Genomic DNA, 21917 nt, shown 5'->3' on the forward strand with positions numbered 1-21917 from the left:
TGATGATATGCACTCAAGCGGCCTGTTGAAATTCTAAAGCAGAGAGGGAGAAGGTAGGAGGTTCTACTGCAGAGCCGAAAGCCATCTGTGGCCCTCCAGGGGCTGCTAGACTCCCATCTCCCTTAATCCCTGACCTTGAATCATACTGGATGATGCTGGGAGTCCAACAACCCCTGGAGGGCCACAGGTTCTTGATCCCCTGCCTACACAGCTTTGATGCTGAGCCTAAAGGAGGGTCAATTTTTGTGCTTACCTGATGGACCACTGCCTCCTCCTACGATCTGTCTGGTCTAGGGGGTTGGCAAGGCAGTGCTCTCTAGATGTTGATGAGACTACGACTCCCATCCATCCTGACCAGTACAGCCAATGGGGCTGTCAATGATGGGAGCTGAAGTCCAGCATCACATTGCCTACCCACCAAGTCCCCTTTGGAAATGAAGCCGGTGAGACTCACCACCATCTCAAAGTCCCCGTGGTCCACCTCGCTTTGCTCCTGGCTCTCCTGCCGGATGTCTTCGCCATTCGGGATCCCAGAGCTCTGCATCTTATCCTCCGCATCGTCATCGTCATAATCGTCTTTATCTCCTGGGGCAGAAGTGGTGTTGTCGGCCACGTATATAATGCACATTGGCACGGGCACATAGAAATCCCACAATGCTTTGCTGCGTTGTGCTGCAGCCGGGATTGGAGGCCTTGGGTGTGCAATCGGGTCCCCCACCAAGTGAGCTGACACTCTTGCATAGCCACGACCCCCACTGGGCGGTACAGTCTTATGCATGTCAGCCTCAGGCCGGGAGAGCAGAATGTGGCCCTCTGCATATGACAGTACCACTTTCTACCTGCTGCCTTTTAAACAAATTGGCCCCAATCCAATTAAAGCTATTTGTGACCAAGTAAGGGACATGTGTGGCGCTGTGGGTTAAACCAGAGCCTAGGGCTTGCCGATCGGAAGGTCAGCGGTTCGAATCCCCGCGACGGGGTGAGTGCCTGTTGCTTGGTCCCTGCTCCTGCCAACCTAGCAGTTTGAAAGCATGCACTGCAAGTAGATAAATAGGTACGTTTCCATGCGCTCTGGTTTGCCAGAAGCAGCTTAGTCATGCTGGCCACATGACCCGGAAGCTGTACCCCGGCTCCCTTGGCCAGTAAAGCGAGATGAGCGCCGCAACCCCAGAGTCGTCCGCGACTGGACCTAATGGTCAGGGGTCCCTTTAACCTTTACTATTAAAGGCAATGGGATTCATCGGTCAACTAATTTGTAAAACTGGTTTCCGTGGGACCAAGACACCAAGAAGCATCATTGAACTCTGATAATATTCCCCTTGCTTGTCTGGATGGAGGGTTGAGAGGGGACTATGTGTGTTTAGAAACTAGTCTACTGTACAAATGCATGGTTTACATTTTTGCTCCAACCACTTTTGCATCTGACCCTGCCCACCACTGTCATGTGGCCCTCAGAAGGTTGCCTGGAACAGATAGCAGCCCTTGGGCATAAAAAGGTTCTCCACCTGTGCTATGGAATTTCAGGTGTAGGAAAGGAGGTACAAATTAGGAAGCTCCAATCCCAGTCACGTGCTCCTCTGTAGGATGCACAGTTGCTCTCTTGGGATCTTGCCTAGTGACAAAATTCTGCGGGTCAGCTTGCGGGGGGATTTTAAACTAGGGTTTCATATGGCACAGGCCCCACAAGAGGGGAACTCCTCCAGCACATCAGTGTTAGCCATAAACCAAGTACTAGTTACCCATCGGGGTGTTGCTCCGAGGAGACGAGGGCAGTGTCACGTGCCTCCGCTTGTTCCTGGGCCTCAACACACGGATCAAAGCTTGCTTGCAGGAGAAGCTCACGGCCGGATCCTGGATAGCAAGCAAAGCAAAAGTCGGCCTGTGTCATTCCCCTGCCATAGTTCCATGTAGCCGTTGAAACGGCATGGCACCGATGATCTCTGGCTAGGATCTTCCCCAGACCGGCTTCCAAAATTATTTTGACTGGAGATGAAACCTGCGGCTTCATGTCCCCCCCAAAAGCACCACCACCATCATTAATAATCATAATTTGATTCATTATCCACCCTTCACCGTAAGGTCCCAGGGCAGGTCGCCAGCATTTAAAATACAACATTAAGAGCAGCTTGATATGCTCTAGCCTGTGAGCTACGTCTACAAAGGGGCTATGTGGATATGTCCTCTCGACAGATAGAAAGAGCGGTCGCTCAGCGGCAGAGCACCTGCCTTGCATGCAAAAGGTCACAGGTTCAATCACCAGCATCTTCAGGTAGGGCTGGGAGAGACTCCTGCCTGGAAGCCAGGAGAGTTGCTGCCGGCCAGTGCAGGCAATACTAAGCTAGATGGGCCAATGGGCTGACTCAGTATAAGGCAGCTTCATTTGCACCTGTTTAATTCTACTCTTCATTTGCAACTACAAGGGCTACAACTTTCGCTTCATTGTTAAGGAAAGGGAGAAAAGCTCCCACATTCATCCAGGTAAGGAAGGGAGAGATACCCAGCCTGAAACCACTGCCAGTCAGTGCAGACAACACTAGGCTACATGGACAAAGGGCCTGACTCTGCATAAGGCCATTTCCTGCGTTCTTCTCTGGTGGATGTTCTCCTGATTCAGGTGAGAGGGGGGAGAGACTGCTATGCGTCATCAGATGACGCTGTTCCCCAAATCCCCAGACGACGGCTCCCACCAGCCTCATGCAGATGATGAACAGCAGGCAGCGTATGAAAGCCCAGAAGGAGCCTTTCAAGCCCAGGGGTCTCCAGTCTCTCTGCAGAGCGATGGAGCCTCAGAAGAGCCAGAGTGAACGGATTTGGCTGCACGCAGGTATCTCTCCCTTCCTCCCGCCACCCTGCCCCCAAACCAAAGCAGCTCAGAGTTATACCGGGCACAGCAACATCTGCATGTAGATTTTGGAGGCCGTGTTGATGCAGTCCAGCTCGCAGGTGCAATAGCCATGGATTATGTCCACAAGAGCGTTGACGGTGGCTTCCACATGGGTCAAGCCTAAGGTGGAGAAAGAAAGGAGGAGGGGTTTTGTTTTTGTTTTTAAGAATTCGACAATTGATGTGTTGAGGTGTTTTGCATCTTTTACTTTTTTTGCCCACAGGAACAAGAGGGGAAAGGTGCTGCAGTCGCTGCTCTGATGGCACAAGCCAATTCCACCTGGTTAATAAAGCCCACAAAGGAAGTTACTAGCCTGCAGTTTTGCTCCGCTAGTCTGTTGGGGGCTAGCAGAGGAGGGATGGAGCACTCAAGGCCTCCTTCAACAGCCCAGGGCATTTGTATGCTGGACCTGAAGCAAGAGTGAGGAAACTATGGCCCCCCAGGCTTCTCCATCTGGCCCTTGGGCTTCTTCCCAAGGCCATGCCCACTCACTGGCCCCATTCCGCACCCTCTGCAAGTGCTTTTGCCTGGCTTGAACTGTGATAATGTCTCTTTGCTTGCATGGATGGAGGACGTGTGTGTGTGTGTGTGTGTGTGCACGCGTGCGTGCGCGCACACAAAAACCTCTGCCTTTACCCAGCTGGAAGGCAGCCTATTGGGCAAAGGTAACATTCACATTCATTGCTACACCCATTTTTTGCCTCTGAACATTTCCCACCCCTCTCCAGAAAGTCCTCCTCAAAAGGGGCTGCAGCGCTTGGGACAAAAACTGTTTCCCTTCCCCTGACTTCTCTTCTCCTTTTTTTTTTTTAAAAAAAAATAATATTTATTAGAGTTTCAAAAAAGTTACAAAAAAAGAAAGAAAAAGAAAATGAAAAAATAAAAAAGAACAGCAGAAAATACAAAATACAAGAAAATATAAACAATTAAAAACAATTCCATCTTTCCATGTCTTATCTTTCATTTACTTGTTTCCCTGACCTCCTCACACCTCCCTTTTTTGTATTCTAGTTCAATTAAATATTTCAGCAAATCCTTTCCGCTTAGTTTTTATCCTTATAATTTATCTTAGTGTACTATAATTTTACATTCTCGTTTCACCACTTAAAAAATCAATTTTTACCTAATCTTTTATATCATTTCTGCTAAAACCACATTGCTTCATTCCAACATCCTTCTAACATTCCTGGATCTTGCAATGTTTCTGTAAATAAATTTTAATTTTTTTCCAATCTTCTTCCGCCAACTCTTCACCTTGGTCTCGGATTCTGCCAGTCATCTCCGCCCCCCTGACTTCTCTTCTCTGGCTGCCCCTCTTGGCACCCCACACCCCCTGGGCAGGCTAAATTGGTTGATTTGGTGTAAGGCAGCTCCCTGCATTTCTTTCTGAGTTCCTTGTTTGCTCACCCTGTAGGTGAGCTCAGGAACAAGCGACTCAAGCAAGTTTTAAAGATAGAAAGTGAGTACCTGGCAAGCAAGCAGGGGCCAAGAAGGCGTTCTTGGGCTTTGAGGCATGCAGTTTCCAGAAATGGTTGACCAGCTGAGTAATAAAAGTGCACCCTTCTCCTTCGGCGTTCTTCTGGGTCTCCTGAGCTTCTTCACCCCCTTCTGAACGTTGTGTTAAAAGAAAAAGGAAGAGAGTTAGTTAGTTAGTTAGTTAGTTAGTTAGCTAGCTAGCTAGTTAGCTGCAGGTTTGTTTGGTTTTAACTATGTCAAAAACAGACCACCCAAAGCATCCCATGAAGCAAGCCAGAAATATGTTGCATCCCTCTATTAAAACTATCAGAAAGCTTAACATCTGGAGTTAACTACTTTGGCTCTGACAAAAAGTGCTTTTATTATCATAATCATCATCAACATCATCATTATCCCGTGTCTTTTTCCCAGCGCCAGGACTCAAAGCAAAGTACAAAAACTAAAACAAACACAGATAGAATGTAGAAAGCTAAAAACATAGAACAGATAATAGTTCAAAAGTAATTAAACTATAATGGAATTAAAACAATGTAAAAAACAAACCTACTAAAATACAAACAGTAAGAACAGCATAGCACTATTTGAAAGGCCCTTCCTTAAAAACAGTTGTCAAAGGCCTGCTGGGATAACAGTCTTCACCAATTCGCTATGAATTAAGACTTAAATTGTTATACTCTCTGCCTTTCTGGATTGCTGCTGTAAGAATTACACTTGGAACAGAATTTCTGTACTCTTTGTAAAACAGCATTGTTCACTATGTTACCCAGAACCCTTTATACAAGATCCTTGTGAAAAATATCTGTCCCAAGTTTAGCCACAGGAAATTTTTTGTTGCACCACATGAGCTAGTGTGCTTTTCGCTATTGGATGAGGAAAGCTAGGTAACCTTGCATGTTTCTCTGCCACAAAATTAGAAGCCAAATCTGTGGTTCGGTTTTGAATGCAATTTTGCTTTGTGATGGTTTATAGCCGAACAAATACAATTCATTACTACCACGAGGGTCAGAAATATGAATGAGAAGCCAATGCATGAACAAAAATGGCAAAAGGAAGGGGAGCAGAGGGGAGCTTGATGCACCTGCTTCCAGCTGAGGCAGCTTTGACTCTGTGAAGTGGACCAAGTTATTGGGCCTCATGATGGCGATGGAGCGGGCAGTGATGACCAGCCTCTGGAACACTTCCGGGTCAAGGTCTTTCCCCTCTTTGCTTGAAGCCGTCAGATACTGGATGGCTTTGCTCAGCAGAGCCTGATCCTACAAAGAGAGAACAGTTTGCCCAATAAGAGTGCTTACTGCGACATTTTGAAAAAAATGATAAACTCCCTACCAGAGTCGAATGGTTACTCAAATTGACAGAATATGCAGAATTAGCCTCCCTTTCAGAAAGAATCGGAGATAAACCCAGACAGGAATTCATTCTAGAATGGGATAACTTCAAAAACTATTTGAAAAGTAGCTGTAACTTAAACATGGTAGTTGCCTTCGAATGATTTCTGAAAATAATACATATGACGGAAAATGATATCGAAATAGAAAAGAGAATGTTTATAAGCTAACAATGGTTAAGTAAAGCAAGATGTTTAATATAAAGGAAACATGGAGAGGGTGGGAAGTCATATGTTCGTGTAGAAAGCACATAGTTGAAACTGTATGTATCTCTTGTGATATAATTACCGGATTTATCAAAATGAAGATGACCATGTGTTGTATATATGTAGAAAATGAACAATAAAGTATTATTATTATTATTACTATTATTATTATTATTATTAAAAAAAACAGTTTGCCCTTATTGGAAAGGTATCTCACAAACTTAAGGTATCTAAAAGGCAGCATTCAAATGACTATTTGAGACACGGTCATTCAGTGTCACCAGCATATGCGAATGTATGGCTCACTTAAGACTGTATTATTGAGAATAAAGGCTCTATAAAGGAACACACAGGTGGAGAGGACTTCTATTTTTATAAATCTTTATTATCTGCAAAAGGAATCTTTGTATGAGTTAATACTTTATCATCCCTTTGGAGCTGAGCTGTAACTTTGCACAGCCTTCCAGCCTGTGATGCTTTACGGTTTAATTCTCTGATTCTTTGTTTTCTTCCTGTTATGCTTGCACTTTTGTTTGTTAATCAATTTTTTAAAAAATAAAGAGGACAGAGGACAGGAAGGCTCAGGAGCAAATACCAGACTGAGCAAGAGACCAAACATCCACCTCGTTCTGAGCAGTACACTTGAACTGTGGGGGGAGGTTAACCCGAGACAGTTCACAGGGAAGGCCAGAGACAAGAATCCACTGGAGGAGACTCCCCCCCCCCCAAGCTGTAGTTCTTCCTCCCCACAGCAGCAGGATCCACTCTGGAGCACTCTGTCCCCTTCATTCTGGTTATTATCAGTACTGTATTATCAGCAGAAGTTTTCTGGGGGAATTCCTGGGAGTTCCTCACAAACTGCTGGAGGGCAGTGAGGCTGCTAAAGGTAAAGGTAAAGGGACCCCTGACCATTAGGTCCAGCCGCGGCTGACTCTGGGGTTGCGGCACTCATCTCGCTTTATTGGCCAAGGGAGCCGGCATACAGCTTCCGGGTCATGTGGCGAGCATGACAAAGCCACTTCTGGCAAACCAGAGCAGTGCACGGAAACGCCGTTTACCTTCCTGCCGGAGCGGTACCTATTTATCTACTTGCACTTTGAGGTGCTTTTGAACTGCTAGGTTGGCAGGAGCAGGCACCAAGCAACGGGAGCTCACCCCGTCGTGGGGATTCGAACTGCCGACCTTCTGATTGGCAAGTCCTAGGCTCTGTGGTTTAACCCACAGCGCCACCCGTGTCCCTTCAGTGAGGCTGCTAGTGGAAGCAAAATGGATAGGTCTGGGGTCTCAAGGACCTGGGCCTGTAATAAGCCCAAGCCTGATTCTCTCTTAAGGCCACATCTCCCTCAGAGTGTAAAAGAGAGTCTGCATGAGGGTGGGAGAGAAAGGGTGAAGGAAGCGAGGAATGTTTGAGGATTGCTTGTTGTTGTTTTTCCTGCAAAGCTAGTTCATTGTGCTTTCTTATTAACCAGGTCGTGTTAACGTTGCAAAAGCAGTTAAGCATTGTATATGGGAGAAGAACGCTATGTTGATCAGTTCAGACAGGAGTAATGCTGATGAGGGTCTCTTCTCCAACACAATTGCCTTGTCTTGAACTCTGTTGCCCTAATCACAAAGTGAAGGCTTCGTTTTCCTCCACACCTGCCACCACTACTTGTGTGAATCTGCAGGGAGTTGTTCCAGGGCAGGGACAGCCAATTGTGGTACCCACTCCGATCACAGCTGTCCACTTTTCCCTTTTCTTGCGAGGAATCCTATTCGGAATACGGGAATTTCCCTTAGAAAAAGGGAAACGTTGACAGCTATGCCCCAGATGTCGCTGGTTTGGAGGATGCAAGTTCAGCAGCATCAGGAGAGCAGCACGGCAGCGGCTACCTCTGTTTTGGAACATACAGACCCTCCCTTCTCCACAGCTGCAGACAGGGAGGCCTCAAGGGAACAGCTCCTGAAAGCCACCCCAGACCCCTCTGCAGCATCTACAGGGAGGCGCAAGGGTTTATCTGAGACATAAGAAAGCCAAAAATAAATCCGTCGAGGATGGGAAACTCAGGGAAGCCATTGGCACCTGGGACATGGAATTCCAAAGGTTTGTGTGGTGGGGGAACCAAGATGGCTCTGTTAGCTTTACCTTGTGGTTGTGGTAGGCTGAGCGGCTGGTGTGGAGACTGGCCAGGAGGCTCTTGGTCTGTTGCTGGACGCTGGAGGGGGCTGGCGTCGACAGAAGCATGGTAGCCAACTCTTGAGCAGCAGCCTTGCTCTTCTCCTGTAAGCAGGGCACAGAAACTGGGCTAGCGGTGCCTTTGATGTTGGGAGTTTCCCCCAAAAAGCATCATCAGGCAGAAAGGCAGGAGACAAGAATAAACAGTCCCATAAAGTTGGCTGCAGGCAAACAACAACAACACAGCTCTTTGGAAGCTTGCTTTGGGACCCTGGAAGGCCTGAATGTCTTTGTCAACTACCAAATAAAGCAGGGTGGGTGCCTCTGGCCCATGGGGGCTCCACTTTCCCTTAAGCTATATCCACTTGTCAATGGGGTGGTGTAACCCCAGCGGTCAGGCATGAGGGAGAGTTAAATTCTGCTTAGTTCAGCTGCGCATGTTCTCCATGGGGAACCAGTGTGCATAGCCAACCCCTGCGGTATTGAGTATTTTTAATGCTTTTTAATACTTTTTGAGGATTGGGGGGGGGAGCTACCCCCCCAGCAAAGCCTATGCCCCTGGTCCATCTGCTGAGGGTGGGTGTCCAATCCTGCTTAGCTCAGGTATGTACACTGGTTCTTCATGGGATCTTTGCGCAAAACACACCAGCTGATGGGCGGGGAGTTCAATCCTGCTTGGTCACTATCTTCCTCCCAAGGGCATAATGCTGTCAAGTGAGACAATAGGTGGGTGGTCCGGCCCGCCTGTCCCGGAACTGCAGAGTTGGCGGCGGCGGGGAGGGGGGTGTCAAACGGCTGTCAAGGTTATCCGGTAGGGTGTTAAGATAAAAATCTGGCCCCCAGGGCCAAAAAGGCCCTCCACCTTTGCTATAGGTAAAGGTAAAGGGAGACCCCTGACCATTAGGTCCAGTCGTGACCGACTCTGGGCTTACGGCGCTCATCTCGCTTTATTGGCCGAGGGAGCCGGCGTACAGCTTCTGGGTCATGTGGCCAGCAGGACTAAGCCGCTTCTGGTGAACCAGAGAAGTGTATGGAAACGCTGTTTACCTTCCCGCCGGAGTGGTACCTATTTATCTACTTGCACTTTGATGTGCTTTCGAACTGCTAGGTTGGCAGGACCAGGGACCAAGCAACGGGAGCTCACCCAGTCGTGGAGATTCGAACCGCCGACCTTCTGATCGGCAAGTCCTAGGCTCTGTGGTTTAACCCACAAATGAGCCACTGGGAGACCAGACATTTGGAGTGCAGCAGTAAAGTCTGACCCAGCAAGTCCAGGTGTCCTACTAGCCCACCGTCCCCCACAAAAAAAAACCCTCTGGTGCAGGAACAAATGTCTCCCTGCTGGCAATGATCAGAGAAGTGAACACTGGCTTTCAAATCCAGCTCCAAAAAAACCCCCTTTTCTCCCTCTCTCTTTTTTGGCTAGGCAGCTTTCCTGACAGACCTCCGCTTCCAGCGGCATCAAAGTCAAATCAGCAAATAAGAACACTTTTGGGGTGGGTGGGTGGAGGGGAGATCAGGGCTTAGAGGGTGGCTGATCCCCTTTGCTGTGCATCCGCCTCCCGCCCTCCCCGCCCCAAAGCTAAACCCGCAACGTTCCCAAAACCTCAAGAAAAGTTACTTGCCTTCTCGTTGACTGGTCCGACGGCAAAGCAGCTTTCCAGAGCTTCTAAAGAACTGACTACTAGCCTGGAGGGGGTAAAAAACGAAGGAGAAAGCTGGTTTCAGAAAAAAAAGGCAAGACTCCTTAAGATTTATTTATTTCTTTGCTTCATGGCAAGCAGCAGCTCTGGGTGGCTCAGAAAGAGAGAGGGAGGGAGAGAGGGAGCGCTAAGAGATGCCAAGTCCCTTGCCGGCGCCACCAAAAGAGAGAAAGGAATCGCAGCAAGATAAATGTAAAAAAATAAAATAAAAAATACTGCCACAGGCATCGTGCATATCTCATTCATTGTGCTGCAGACCAGAGAGTTAAACCTGGCTCCCGCTCAGAGAAAAAACTTAGGGCCGCTTCTGCAAATCCATGGGGAGGGCGGGGGGGGGGGCGAGAAAGAGAGGCTTTTCTCTCCCCAAAGAGGATAAGAACGTTTCTCCTTACACAGCCTGCAGCAGGGATAACTTGGATGGCATTGACAGGACTGATTCATCAGCACGCCTCCCCCCTCTTCTGCTCTGAGAAGCGCACACACGTGCGACGCAGATCAAGGGGTGGCGTGACATGTACTTTTGTGGAGAAGGGGGGTTAGGGAAAGGCATATAAAGAGGCTGCTCAGAGGGGCTTTAGGGGGCGTTTGCTGTTCCCAAGGAGGTCACTCTCCCCCGTCAAAAAATGCAAAATATTATAACATCTTTTTCAGCAAACCTGAACGGCAGACAGTGAGGAACAGCACTCAAAAAAAGCCCAGATTTGGCACATCTCTGGCAAAAAAAACACCCTTAAATCTCTCCAGGATGCAAGCAATCACCCACCTGGTTGCCTGTAGAGAGGAAACGTCACTTCCACAATTTATTTATTTTTTAACTCGGAAAAAAGAGCATCCCATTGCATTATGGGAAGGGTGGTAGCTCAGTGGTTGAACACCTGCTTTGCACGGCATTTCCAGGTAGGGCTGGGAGAAAATCCTGCTTAAGATCCTGGAGAGCCATTGCTGCCAGTCAGTGCCAGGCAATACTGAGCTAGATGGACCAAGGGTCTCGGTATAAGGCAGCTTTCCATGCGTCAGGCTGGCAACACAAATAAAGAATGCAGTTACGGGGGTGGTTCTGGCTGCCCCATCTCAAAAGAGAAAAAAAGGGGGATGTCATAGAACTGGGGAAAGGGTGCAGAAGTGGGCAACTAAAATAATCAGGGGGTCCAGGAGCAACTCCACAACAAGGAAAAGCTAGCACCACTGGATGTTTTTAGTTGTGGGGAAGAAAATGGTTGAGAATTCATCAAGAAGACAAGGAGGACCGGAAACACTTCCCAAGAAAAATTAAACCAAGCTTCCTGGAAGCTCTTGCAGCTCTGACAAACCTGAGGAAGAAGTGATCTGGAGATGCACAAAACCAAATGTGGCTTCTGAGATTCCAGCAGCCGTCGCACACAAATATTCAACACATATTCCCCCCCCACACTTTTTTGGGGCAACAACTTCATTTAAGAAAGTAACAATACTCTTTAAGCCCTGGGCCCTAGAATTATAATATACACAATTATAATACCTCCTTCTTTTGTCTTCCTATCAGAAGAATGGGTACATTTATTTATTGCACTTATATGCCACCTATTCCCTCCAAAGAGCATATGCAGTTTTCACCACCCCTCATTTAATCCCCACAACAACCCTGTGAAGTAGGTTAGGCTGAGAGGCAGCGACCGGCCCAAGGTCACCCAGTGAGTTTCATGAATGAGCAGAGATAACCTAATGCGAGAGAGAGACTGGATTGTAAGCCAACTAAGTCCTATGCATAGCAGACCCACTTAAATCAGTGGGCAATGCCCATTGATTTTAGTGGGTCTATTCTGAGCAGGACTGACACTGAGTTTAACCCTTAATCCAACCAACACTCTTTCAGCGTTCTTGTCGAATTGCCCATGCCGAACCCCAATACTGCTGCAGCAGACTTTTCAGAATTTGACAAGATGCTAGTCCACAAGAGAAGCAGCTTCCTTGGGGCAGCCCAAGTACTTGTAATTGATATGACTGCCTCTCCTTCCCCTTGTCAACATTATCCTCCCCTTCTTCTCCCATCTCCATTGTGTCTGCTTTCAGACTGTAAGCTTCTTGGAAGCATAGACCCTTGCTGTTCTTCGTTGTGCTACGCACACCGATTACACAATGGGGAAAACTCTTAAACAGTGATTACATTAGTGGCTCTGTTTCATGTTGCCGCATTGCTCCAGAGCTTGCAAACCCAACGGCCGCCCTGCCCACGAAGATGTATGCTCCTTTGGTCCATGCAGAAGCAGCACGAGATAAGCGAGGGGTGGAGGGAGGAGGGAGAGGGAAGATGAGACAGGCCAGAAGTTCAGGCAAGGGAGCTGCTAGCTGGCTCAGTGGCAGAGAACCTCATTTGCATGCAGAAGGTCTCAGGTCCAATCCCCAATGGTATAAGGTAAAGGGACCCCTGACCATTAGGTCCAGTCGTGACCGACTCTGGGCTTGTGGCGCTCATCTTGCTTTATTGGCCAAGGGAGCCAGCGTACAGCTTCCGGGTCATGTGGCCAGCAGGACTAAGCCGCTTCTGGCGAACCAGAGCAGCGCATGAAAACGCCGTTGACCTTCCTGCCGGAGCGGTACCTATTTATCTACTTGCACTTTGACGTGCTTTCGAACTGCTAGGTTGGCAGGAGCAGGGACCGAGCAACGGGAGCTCACCCCGTCGCGGGGATTCGAACCGCCGACCTTCTGATCGGCAAGTCCTAGGCTCTGTGGTTTAACCCACAGTGCCACCCGCATCCCGATCCCCAATGGTATATCTGGGTGCTATTATTGCTGTTGCTGTTAAGATTTATAACCCGCCCTTCACCTGAAAGTCTCAGGGCGGATACACACCCACCTGAAAATTAGAAATTAAAAAACCCAAAAACACACACGTCTCAAGTGTCAAAGGCAAGGGCAAATGGATGCGTCTCTGGATTCGCCGAAAGCTGTACAGGGAAGGCACCAGGCGCAGCTCAGTGGGGAGTGGTTCCTACAGAGGAAGGCCCTCTCCTGGGTCACACACACCAATCTTCTTGAGGATCATAAACAGTGAAACAAAGGTGCCTGCCTAAAATCAACAGGCAGGGAGTGCAAGAGAACAGGTCACACTAAAAGACTGATTTCTTGCAAGTAAGTTATGTTCCATTTGCTGAGATTGGAGGCTGGGTTATGGAATGTTTGAACAGGTTTTATTGGAGGGGAGATGTAATACTGATTATTTTTTTTAATGTAGCTTTTATGGGCTTGCCCTGCCCATAATGCTAAACCATGGCTAGGAATAACCATGGTTGACAAGCTGAAGCTGAGGCATCGGGCAGATCTCTTGAACATCAGTTTTGCAACGTCGCAGAAGAGTTAGAAAGCACCAGCAAGAGAAGCCAAACCTTGAGAGCACTTTGGTCCCCTCCCCTTGCTCTTCATTCATTGTTCTGTAGCTTTGTGGAAGTTGCAACTCCTTACCAACAGTTAAGTAGGAGGTCTGGGGTTTGCTTGTAATGCAAAGCTATGGTTAACATTCACTAAGGTTTGTAAACCAACTACAATCCCCAGTTAATGAGTGACCTTTAACCATAGTTAAGCCAGAATTAAACTGCTGGGCTGGTTTCACACATAACACCAAGCCATGGATTAATGAACCAAAGTTTAGCTTAACCGTAGGCTGAACAAACCATAGTTTAAACTGAACAAACCATAGTTTTGTTCAACAAACCATAGCTTGGTGTTATGTGTGCCTCAGGCCTCTGTTGCAAGGCTGGTTCAGACAGGCTTTATTCCTGGGCAGGGGGAGGGGAGCAACGTATAATATTTTAAAAAATAATTAAATGCATTTAGCTGCTGACAAGGATTAGCAGATCTCTCCCAATCAGAAGTCAAAAGGAGCAGGGGGAGAGAGATTGAGGGGGAAAGCCGAGCGGGAGAAGAGACAAGCAGCTCGTTTCAATTTTGCTTGGGTTTCTTGGCTGGCTGATCTGCCATGCAAGAGGTCCTAATGTAAAAAAAAGCAGCATGAAGGTCACTTTTTCAAGATTATCTATGCTTTATGCACACGCGCTTTCAAAAAAGAAAACACCAACCAACAGAAATCAAAGCAATGTGCTGTTATTGTCTTACACACACAAGTAATAAAGCAAAAAATCATTCGTGCACAGAGAGAGAGAGAAAACAAAAGATAGTATACTAACCGGTCCAGGGTGGTTAAGGACTCAGTTTCAGAACTTTGGGGGAAGCAAAGGAAAAGGAAAATATATATATGTATATACACGTATAAATAAAAAAAGATATGAAGCTCACAGAAAAATATCGAAGAAACACGTCCTAAGCAAACCATACCAAAAAAAATTAAAGGGGGAGGGAAGAGAAACAGGCAAATTAAATGAAAGTGTTTGAGAGAGAAGTGGGGCTAAGGTCAGAAACAATTTCAAGCAACAGTTACTGTACTAGCTGAAGGAATTAAGAGGAGGCCTGAGAAGAGAATGAGCAGGAAATGGCCAGTCTGAGAGGCACCCCCAAGCCTCCCCTCTGCACCCCAGACCCCCAGCCAAAGGTGATGCTCTGTGCTATAGAAGGCGACGGTAAATTCTACAGCACCTCACACACTGCTCGTATTTCCAATGGGGTTTAACAGTTATGAGACATGCGTAAGCCGCAATTCTGCAGATGTGCAGAAGTGCCTACAATAAGCAAAACAGATCACAGAACTCGGCTTCCTCAGAATCTCAAGATTTCATATTGCTGTTTTCCTTTAAGTGTCTAGTCCTCATATGTGTGGAAATGCACTTGAACGTAAGCAGGTTAATGGCTGCTAAAATCTGAGAGGCAATGTTTGTGTTAGGGGGTGGGGGGGTTGGATGCTAAAGAAGATTTTTTTAGTGGCTAAAGATTGCTTGCAGAACTAAAGTTGCACAAGAACAGAGGAAATATCGGCAGACTGACTGAAACTATTTTGGCGGTTCACAGAACTGAGCTTTCCTTAGAGCAGAATTTCACATTTTTAATTTAAGATACAACAACTGTGGGACATATACACAACCCTGTAGGAGCCATGTGTCAGTGATTGTGTGTCAGTGGGAGTTAGTCAATGGATGTCAGTGAGTGTGTGTATCCATCCTACACACTGAGCCACGAGTCCTTCACACGTTTTCCAAACCCAAGAGGTGGTTTGCTGCCCTGTTGCTCTCCAGGAACTACAAAGGGTATCCATTTGCTCCGCACCTACTTTCCCCTGTCCCCCACCGACTCCATCACACTGAGGTCCAGCTCCGTGCTTTCCTTCTATGTTTCCTCCTTCCATTCTTCTCTGTCCAATCATGGACTTAGGGGACTCAAGAGGCCCTTGAGGAGTTGGGCGGCAAAAGTCAACCCTGCTGTTGTTTTTCCCCCAACACCACCATGCTTGTTTTTAGCACACAACGCTAGCAGGCCACACAGGTTCTAGCAAAAGTAAGAAAAATGCACACATTGAGGCTGGTTTGGCCTCACAGATGAATTTTTTCCTCCCAGAATATATATAGTTTTGGCTCTAGATGGCCACCCCAACTCTGTCCTCTCCTGCCGTGCCTGCCACTGGCTGCTCCTTCCATCTCCACCCTCCCAATCACAGAGAGAGAGAAAGAACAAGGGAGTTGAGTCTCAAAAGCAAGTGGTGCTGTCTAGTGGTTGGTGGACTGCAACTCCCATCCGTCTCAGCCAGCTAGCACAGGCCAACAGGCAGGGAGGATGATGGGAGCTGAAATCCAACAACGCCTTGAGGACACCATGTTGCCAAACCCCTGTCCTAGAGCACTGCTGCCCTCTAGGGACAACAGTTTTAATTCCTCGCTCTTTCTTTTCATCCCCATCATCTCCCTCTCAAAGCTGCATGGCAGACTCTGGTCTCCCTGGAAAGAGACTGACTGAAAAATGAGGAAAGGGAGGAGGAGATGGAGAGACGTTTCTGCGGTGATGCGCAGAACTTGCCTGGTGAATGTTGGGCACCACAACCTCTCGGTTGCCAGGGCAGAGGAGCAGGAGAGGATTTTTACATGCTGTGCTGTAAGGGATGAACTGACACTGGGGTGGGGGCGCTTGTAAAGTTCCCTGCCACCACTCACAATGCACAATGCACAATGCACGTGCAAACACACAACAATAAAGCCATTACAGCAGGGAGGGGAACCTCCAGCCTATGTCCCAATCTGGGCCAGCCAGGAGTTCAGATTTGGCCAGTAGGACCAAAAAACCACGCCCACCTGTCAGTCACTGACAGGCAGAGTGAAGGGCAGGTTTCAACTCTGCATGGTTCCCTGCAGTGAAGTGGCACACACAATCAATTCCTGCAGAAAGCAGGATCTAATCCCCATAAGCTGTTGAGTGCTGGGGAAGGGGGTTGGTCCACTCACGCCACAACCTCGCAAGGAACTCCTACATGCAGTTCAGCCTTACAGAAAGAAAGATGTAAGCACACATACACCCATCAGCTGATGAGAAAAAGGTTCTCCCCCCCCCCAAATACAGTAGGTGGGATCAATCTCCTGGCATCATTAGGACAACAGAGGATTGATTATGAGAGTAATCACACCCATTTGCCAAACGTTGGCCTGAAGGGTGGGGAAATGAGGATCCAGCCTGCTCAGAGCAAAAGCACTGCCCTGACACACACCCCATTATAGAATCCAAAGGGGTTCTAGACCACAAAACTGCTCCTACGTTCCTGGAGTTATAAATGGTACCTGCAGGAAGACAGGATGGGTGGTAAGTCGAAAAAGGAACATACGGTTCTGAAGATTTACCTCTCGAGAACAGTGCCGCTAGCAGCTGCCGGAGTAGCCGATTCTGTGTCTCCAGTTCCATTGCTCTGATTCAGGTTGGGGGGGCAGACGTTGCTGACTGAGGCTGACGGGAAATCCTCCGGGGGCTCATCCGGCCAGCCAAACTGCTCCTTCGTCTTGCCGTAGATTTTGATGGCGTCCAGCATGGTGACGCCGGCGGGATCCACAGACGCCCCAACTGCAAGAGAGGAGAAGAGCCATGGCTTTTCCCCCGTACCTCTCAAGCAAGGCAGGGAGAGCCAGCAAGGCGTGGCAGTTAGCATGTCAGACTAGGAGCTGAGAGATCAGGGCTCAAATCCCACCCCCACCGCCTCAGCCATGAAGCTGAGGTAATTGCTGGGGTAAGGTAAAGGTAAAGGGGCCCCTAACCATTAGGTCCAGTTGTGACTGATTCTGGGGTTGCGGCGCTCATCTTGCTTTATTGGCCTTCCGGGTCATGTGGCCAGCATGACTAAGCCACTTCTGGCGAACCAGAGCAGCGCAAGGAAACGCTGTTTACCTTCCTGCCACAGCGGTACCTATTTATCTACTTGCACTTTGACGTGCTTTCGAACTGCTAGGTTGGCAGGAGCAGGGACCGAGCAACAGGAGCTCACCCCGTCACGGGGATTCAAACCACTGACCTTCTTTTTTTTTTTAATCAATATTTTATTAAGTTTTAACAATAAAAAAGTTCAGAAAAATACAAAGACAGAGAAAATACAAAGTTACAAAATACAAAAATACACACTTTAAACACGAAAAAAGAAAAAAAAGAAAAACACATATAGAAAAAGAAAAGAAAAAACAAAAATTCCCTCTTTCTTGATTTCATCTTTAGTTAACTTATTTTCCTGACTTCCTCACATCTCCTGTTCTTGTATCCCTTTTAATAATTAATTCAGTAAATTCGTGTCCTATTAGTTTATCTATTATTAATCCAATCTTACATTTCAAACCACCGACCTTCTGATCGGCAAGTCCTAGGCTCTGTGGTTTAACCCACAGTGCCACCCACGTCCCAATTGCTGGGGTAATCTTGGGCAAATCACTGCCTCTCAGCCTAGCCAACCTCACAGAGTTGTTGTGGGGATTAAATGAGGGAGGGAGGGAGAACCATGTATGCCACCTTGAGCCCCTTGGGAGATGAGGTATAAATGCAATAAACAAAAGTATGGCAAATAGCACACCGGGGGGGGGGGTGTAGAGTGGATTGACAAATAAAATAAAACTGGAACAACGCTTGTAGCATAAAGACTCTTTGGCATTGCTTGGTATGGCTTTCTTATAGACAGGGCTAAAAATGAAAACAGGCAACTCCCTTCACACCGTAAAAACTTTATTTTAACATAAAATTGTATATCAAAAGCTGCAAAAGGCCTAAATTACTGAGCTCTGCAAAAGGCCTAAATTACTGAGATCTTCTCCACCAGAGAAACTGCAAACAGACAATTACCAAAAGGCAATAGTTTGAAACATGGACGGGGGGAACCTCAGGAATCTTACCAAAGATGGTCAGCTTCTTGTCTGCCTGCAGGGCCTCCTCTCGGGTGAAGGGGAAGTCAAACCACCGTGGCCGGTTCAGGTTCAGCTGCATGGTGCGGCCAAAGATCTCCAGGTAGGAGGGGGCTCGCTCGATGGCCTGAGTCCCAATCTGGACCCTCATGCCGGTCATCACCATGGTGCTGTTGTTGTTGGTCACTTCGATGGTGAAGCCGCCAGGCTGCGGGAGAGGGGAAGGCGCCGTGCATGAAGGCGGAGGGGGAATAGAGAGTGCGAAAGGCCTAGATTACCGCAGTGTACTCTACATGGAGCTTCCCTCATGCTTGATCCAGAAGCTGCAGTCAGTGCAGAATGCTGCAGCGTGACTACCGACAGGAGTGAAACCTTGTCAGCATCGAACAGGGGTCAGCAAACTTTTTCAGCAGGGGGCTGGTCCACTGCCCCTCAGACCTTGTGGGGGGCCGGGCTATATTTTGAATGGGGGGGGGGGAATGAACGAATTCCTATGCCCCACAAATAACCCAGAGATGCATTTTAAATAAAAGGACACATTCTGCTCATGTAAAAACACACTTGATTCTCGGACCATCCGCGAGCCGGATTTAGAAGGCCTTAGCTTGCCTACCCATGGCATAGAGCATCTTGTGCTCAGAGGTCTGCACTGGTTGCTGATTTGCTGCCAGGCCAAGCCCTTAACAACTTGGGACCAGTTTACCTATGAGACTGCATTACTCCACATGTGCCCACTCAAACGCTTCAATCGGCAGCACTGGCACTGCTCCACGTGTCACATAACAACTGTCCCAAATTTGTAAGAACTCAATTTTTGAGTGTGGTAGCACCTACAATTTTGAAATCTCTGTCTATTGACACCTGGCAGGCACATTTGCTGTACTCTTCCCGGCATCTCCCAAAAACATTTTTATTTGCAAAGTCGATGGAAGTTTTTACCTGCTTTTGGTATTTTAACTTTTTGAATGCCTTTAATTATTGTGCTTTCTATTTCTTAGTGCTAAAGCACTTTGAGATTGATTTATTTTACAAACAAAGGGTGTATAAATTATATGAAATGAGTAAATAAATGGGCCAGAGATGACCGCCAATACCACCCCAAGCACCTTGGACTAGTGATCTTCCCTGTCTGCCCAGAAGCTCCTCCTCCTTTCAGAAGGCCGGTCCTTGCAAGGATGCTCACCTTGGTGTTGGCCACATACATGCCGGTGGAGTTGAGCCGATGCTTGATCTGCTGGGCGTTGTAGACCTGCAGGAGGTCATTGCCACCAAACTCCACGTCCGTCAGCTGCTGGTTGTGCTCAAAGAAGTCGATGGGGAAATTCACCTGGGTGGAGGTGCGGGTTGCTAGAGGAAGAAGGGGGGGGGGAGAGATAAAAAACACCAAAAGTTAAAGTCAGGGACAACTCTTCATTTATAAAGTAATTTCTAAATTCACAATAAGCAATCCACCCGCTCCACAAAACTGCATCACAGAATCAAGCTTAAAATACTAAATCATATAAAATCAAAAAGAGCAGAATTCAAACTTTCGGGTGCCTGTTGTGAGACTCTGCAAGTTTACAGGGGTTTGAGTTGTAGAGTTAATCACTAGACTGACACTGTTTATAATCTGACACTGTTGCTTAGTATGCATCCACTATGTTTATTATGTATTACTGTTTATCGCTTGTTATTATTAGTATTTATATAACCGCTTCAATGTTTTGTGGTGTATGGGTATTATGTTAAGTGTGTGTTTATGTGTAGTTTGTTATGTTCTATACTGTATTTAAACCGTCTTATGGTTTATTGACAAAAGGCGAAATATACATTTTAAAATACAGTGGTGCCTCGCAAGACGAAATTAATCTGTTCCGCGAGTCTCTTCGTCTTGCGGTTTTTTCGTCTTGTGAAGCACGGCTATTAACGGCTTAGCGGCTATTAATGGCTTAGCGGCTTTAAGAAAAAGGAAACAAACTCGCAAGAACTCGCAAGACGTTTCGGCTTGCGAAGCAAGCCCATAGGGAAATTCCTCTTGCGGAACGACTCAAAAAACAGAAAACTCTTTCGTCTTGCGCGTTTTTCGTCTTGCGAGGCATTCGTCTTGTGAGGTACCACTGTATATACTGGGCCCGCAACTTTCACTCACTTTACATACGTGGTCGAAACACGACATGGGGGCGGGGAGCAGGAAGAGGAAATAAATGAAGAGCAGTCATTCCCCACTCCCCACTTATTTTCATCTAACCCACAAACCCAGTGGGTTTTCTCTAACCAGGCTCTGGAAAGATCATGAGAAGGGCCCGCCTGCAACCTACCCAGAGTCCAGTTTAGGTGGTACCCAAATTTTGCACCATTTTGGGAGCAGACCCTTAGAACTGAACCTTTGCGTAAGTAGCAGGCCAATTGTATACAGAGAGGATGGACAGACAGATATTAAAAACCATCAGAAGAAACATTTTTGCTGCCCACCTAATAAAATCAATCAATCAAGCAGGATGCATATTTCAAACAAAAGAGAAATGTTCCGGAAGGCCTGCAAACACTATCCTGGTAGTCAAGATAACCCAGAAAATAATTGGTAGTTGAGCTCACACATGTTTATTTTCCCCCTTGCTTTGGTATACCCTAATTGGCTTGCTTTGATGCTGTGCTTATTTGTAGGTGTTGGGATGCTGGGCTCTAGACCCAGAGTGGGAAGAAGCTTCTATGCCATCTATGATCTCACCAACCAGGTGTGATGGGAGGTTCTGGGCAAACTGACGTATGCTGCTTTGTGCATAAAGGCTGGACGAGTGTTCGCTTGGGCGCAGACAAGTCATGGCAACCTCTCACTGCTGCGGTGTCTGTTCCATGCTTGTAACAGCAAGGCCTGGCAGGCTGACTTACTGTAAGTTTACTCTTTATTACAATAAAGCACTAGAACTGATCCCTCTAGCGTTCTTGACATCCTTCTTTGGTATACCTGCACCAAACCACTGCCACAAGCCCACCTTTGAGTCAGTGGACCAGGACACTGCACCAAGGGAGAGATGAGGAACATCTGTGGCCCTCCAGATGTCAATGGACTTCCCAACCCCCATCATCCTTAACCACCAGCTATAGCTGACCGTGTTGGGTGTAAAGCAACAATGCTTGCAACAAGTCGCTTGAATCTACATGATGCTCTCTCCTCTCTCGGCCTGCCTGAGATACCTTCCTCAGAGCACCAGCGAAAGTCCATGTTGTGCAGTGTCAGAACAGGAGACCAGACTTCAAACTACCTGAAGCCCACAGGATAGCCTTGGGAGAGTCACTGCCTCTTAGCTGAACCTACCTCACAGGACTGTTGTGAGGACAAAGGAGGGGGCAAAATTATGTACACCACCTCGAGCTCCTTGGAGGAAAAGCAGGACATAAATCAAATAAATAAATAAATGACCTCAGGGAACCTTCCAGCTGTACACTCTTATAATTCTTTATTCCAAGCTCAAAACCTTGGGCCTCATCTCAAACTCCAGCCAAATCCAACTACACATGTAACAGCGTTTCCCCAACATTCATCCCTAATCTCTCCCTCCTCTGCATCTTCTACGCTAAATTTAATTTTAGACTGCAGGCCTCTTTAAAGGTAGGGGCAAGTCTCTATTTCATTTGCTTTTATTTCATGAGTATTCTCAAACCACACTTTAATATAAAATATTGCAATGCAGTATTACCACCTAGAAACACAAAACTGCTAGACAAACAATGAGATGCAGAAACACATCCATAAAGGCTGCTTGTGCAAAGAATCTCAGGTTCAAAACGGTCCGTCTGAATAATACAGTTTCTTGAAGAATATTAGGCTTATGAAATCCAAGGG

At 47.2% G+C, this 21917-nt stretch overlaps 1 protein-coding gene across 1 annotated transcript in view; it reads right to left on the minus strand.

Moving 5' to 3' along the window:
• UBR4 (ubiquitin protein ligase E3 component n-recognin 4) overlaps positions 1 to 21917 on the minus strand; it is a 141787-nt gene that overhangs the window by 68680 nt on the left and 51190 nt on the right. Inside the window, exons 47-56 of the mRNA XM_081203319.1 lie at positions 19275 to 19438; positions 18083 to 18299; positions 16559 to 16775; positions 9732 to 9795; positions 8077 to 8211; positions 5439 to 5613; positions 4352 to 4492; positions 2883 to 3004; positions 1740 to 1851; positions 455 to 585 (exon numbers count right to left, since the gene is read on the minus strand). Coding sequence (XP_081059445.1) covers positions 455 to 585; positions 1740 to 1851; positions 2883 to 3004; positions 4352 to 4492; positions 5439 to 5613; positions 8077 to 8211; positions 9732 to 9795; positions 16559 to 16775; positions 18083 to 18299; positions 19275 to 19438 — 1478 coding nt within the window. The remainder of the gene's footprint in view (positions 1 to 454; positions 586 to 1739; positions 1852 to 2882; positions 3005 to 4351; positions 4493 to 5438; positions 5614 to 8076; positions 8212 to 9731; positions 9796 to 16558; positions 16776 to 18082; positions 18300 to 19274; positions 19439 to 21917) is intronic.

This window comes from Podarcis bocagei (assembly GCF_964188305.1).
Source record: "Podarcis bocagei genome assembly, chromosome: 7".
Lineage (NCBI taxonomy): Eukaryota > Metazoa > Chordata > Lepidosauria > Squamata > Lacertidae > Podarcis > Podarcis bocagei.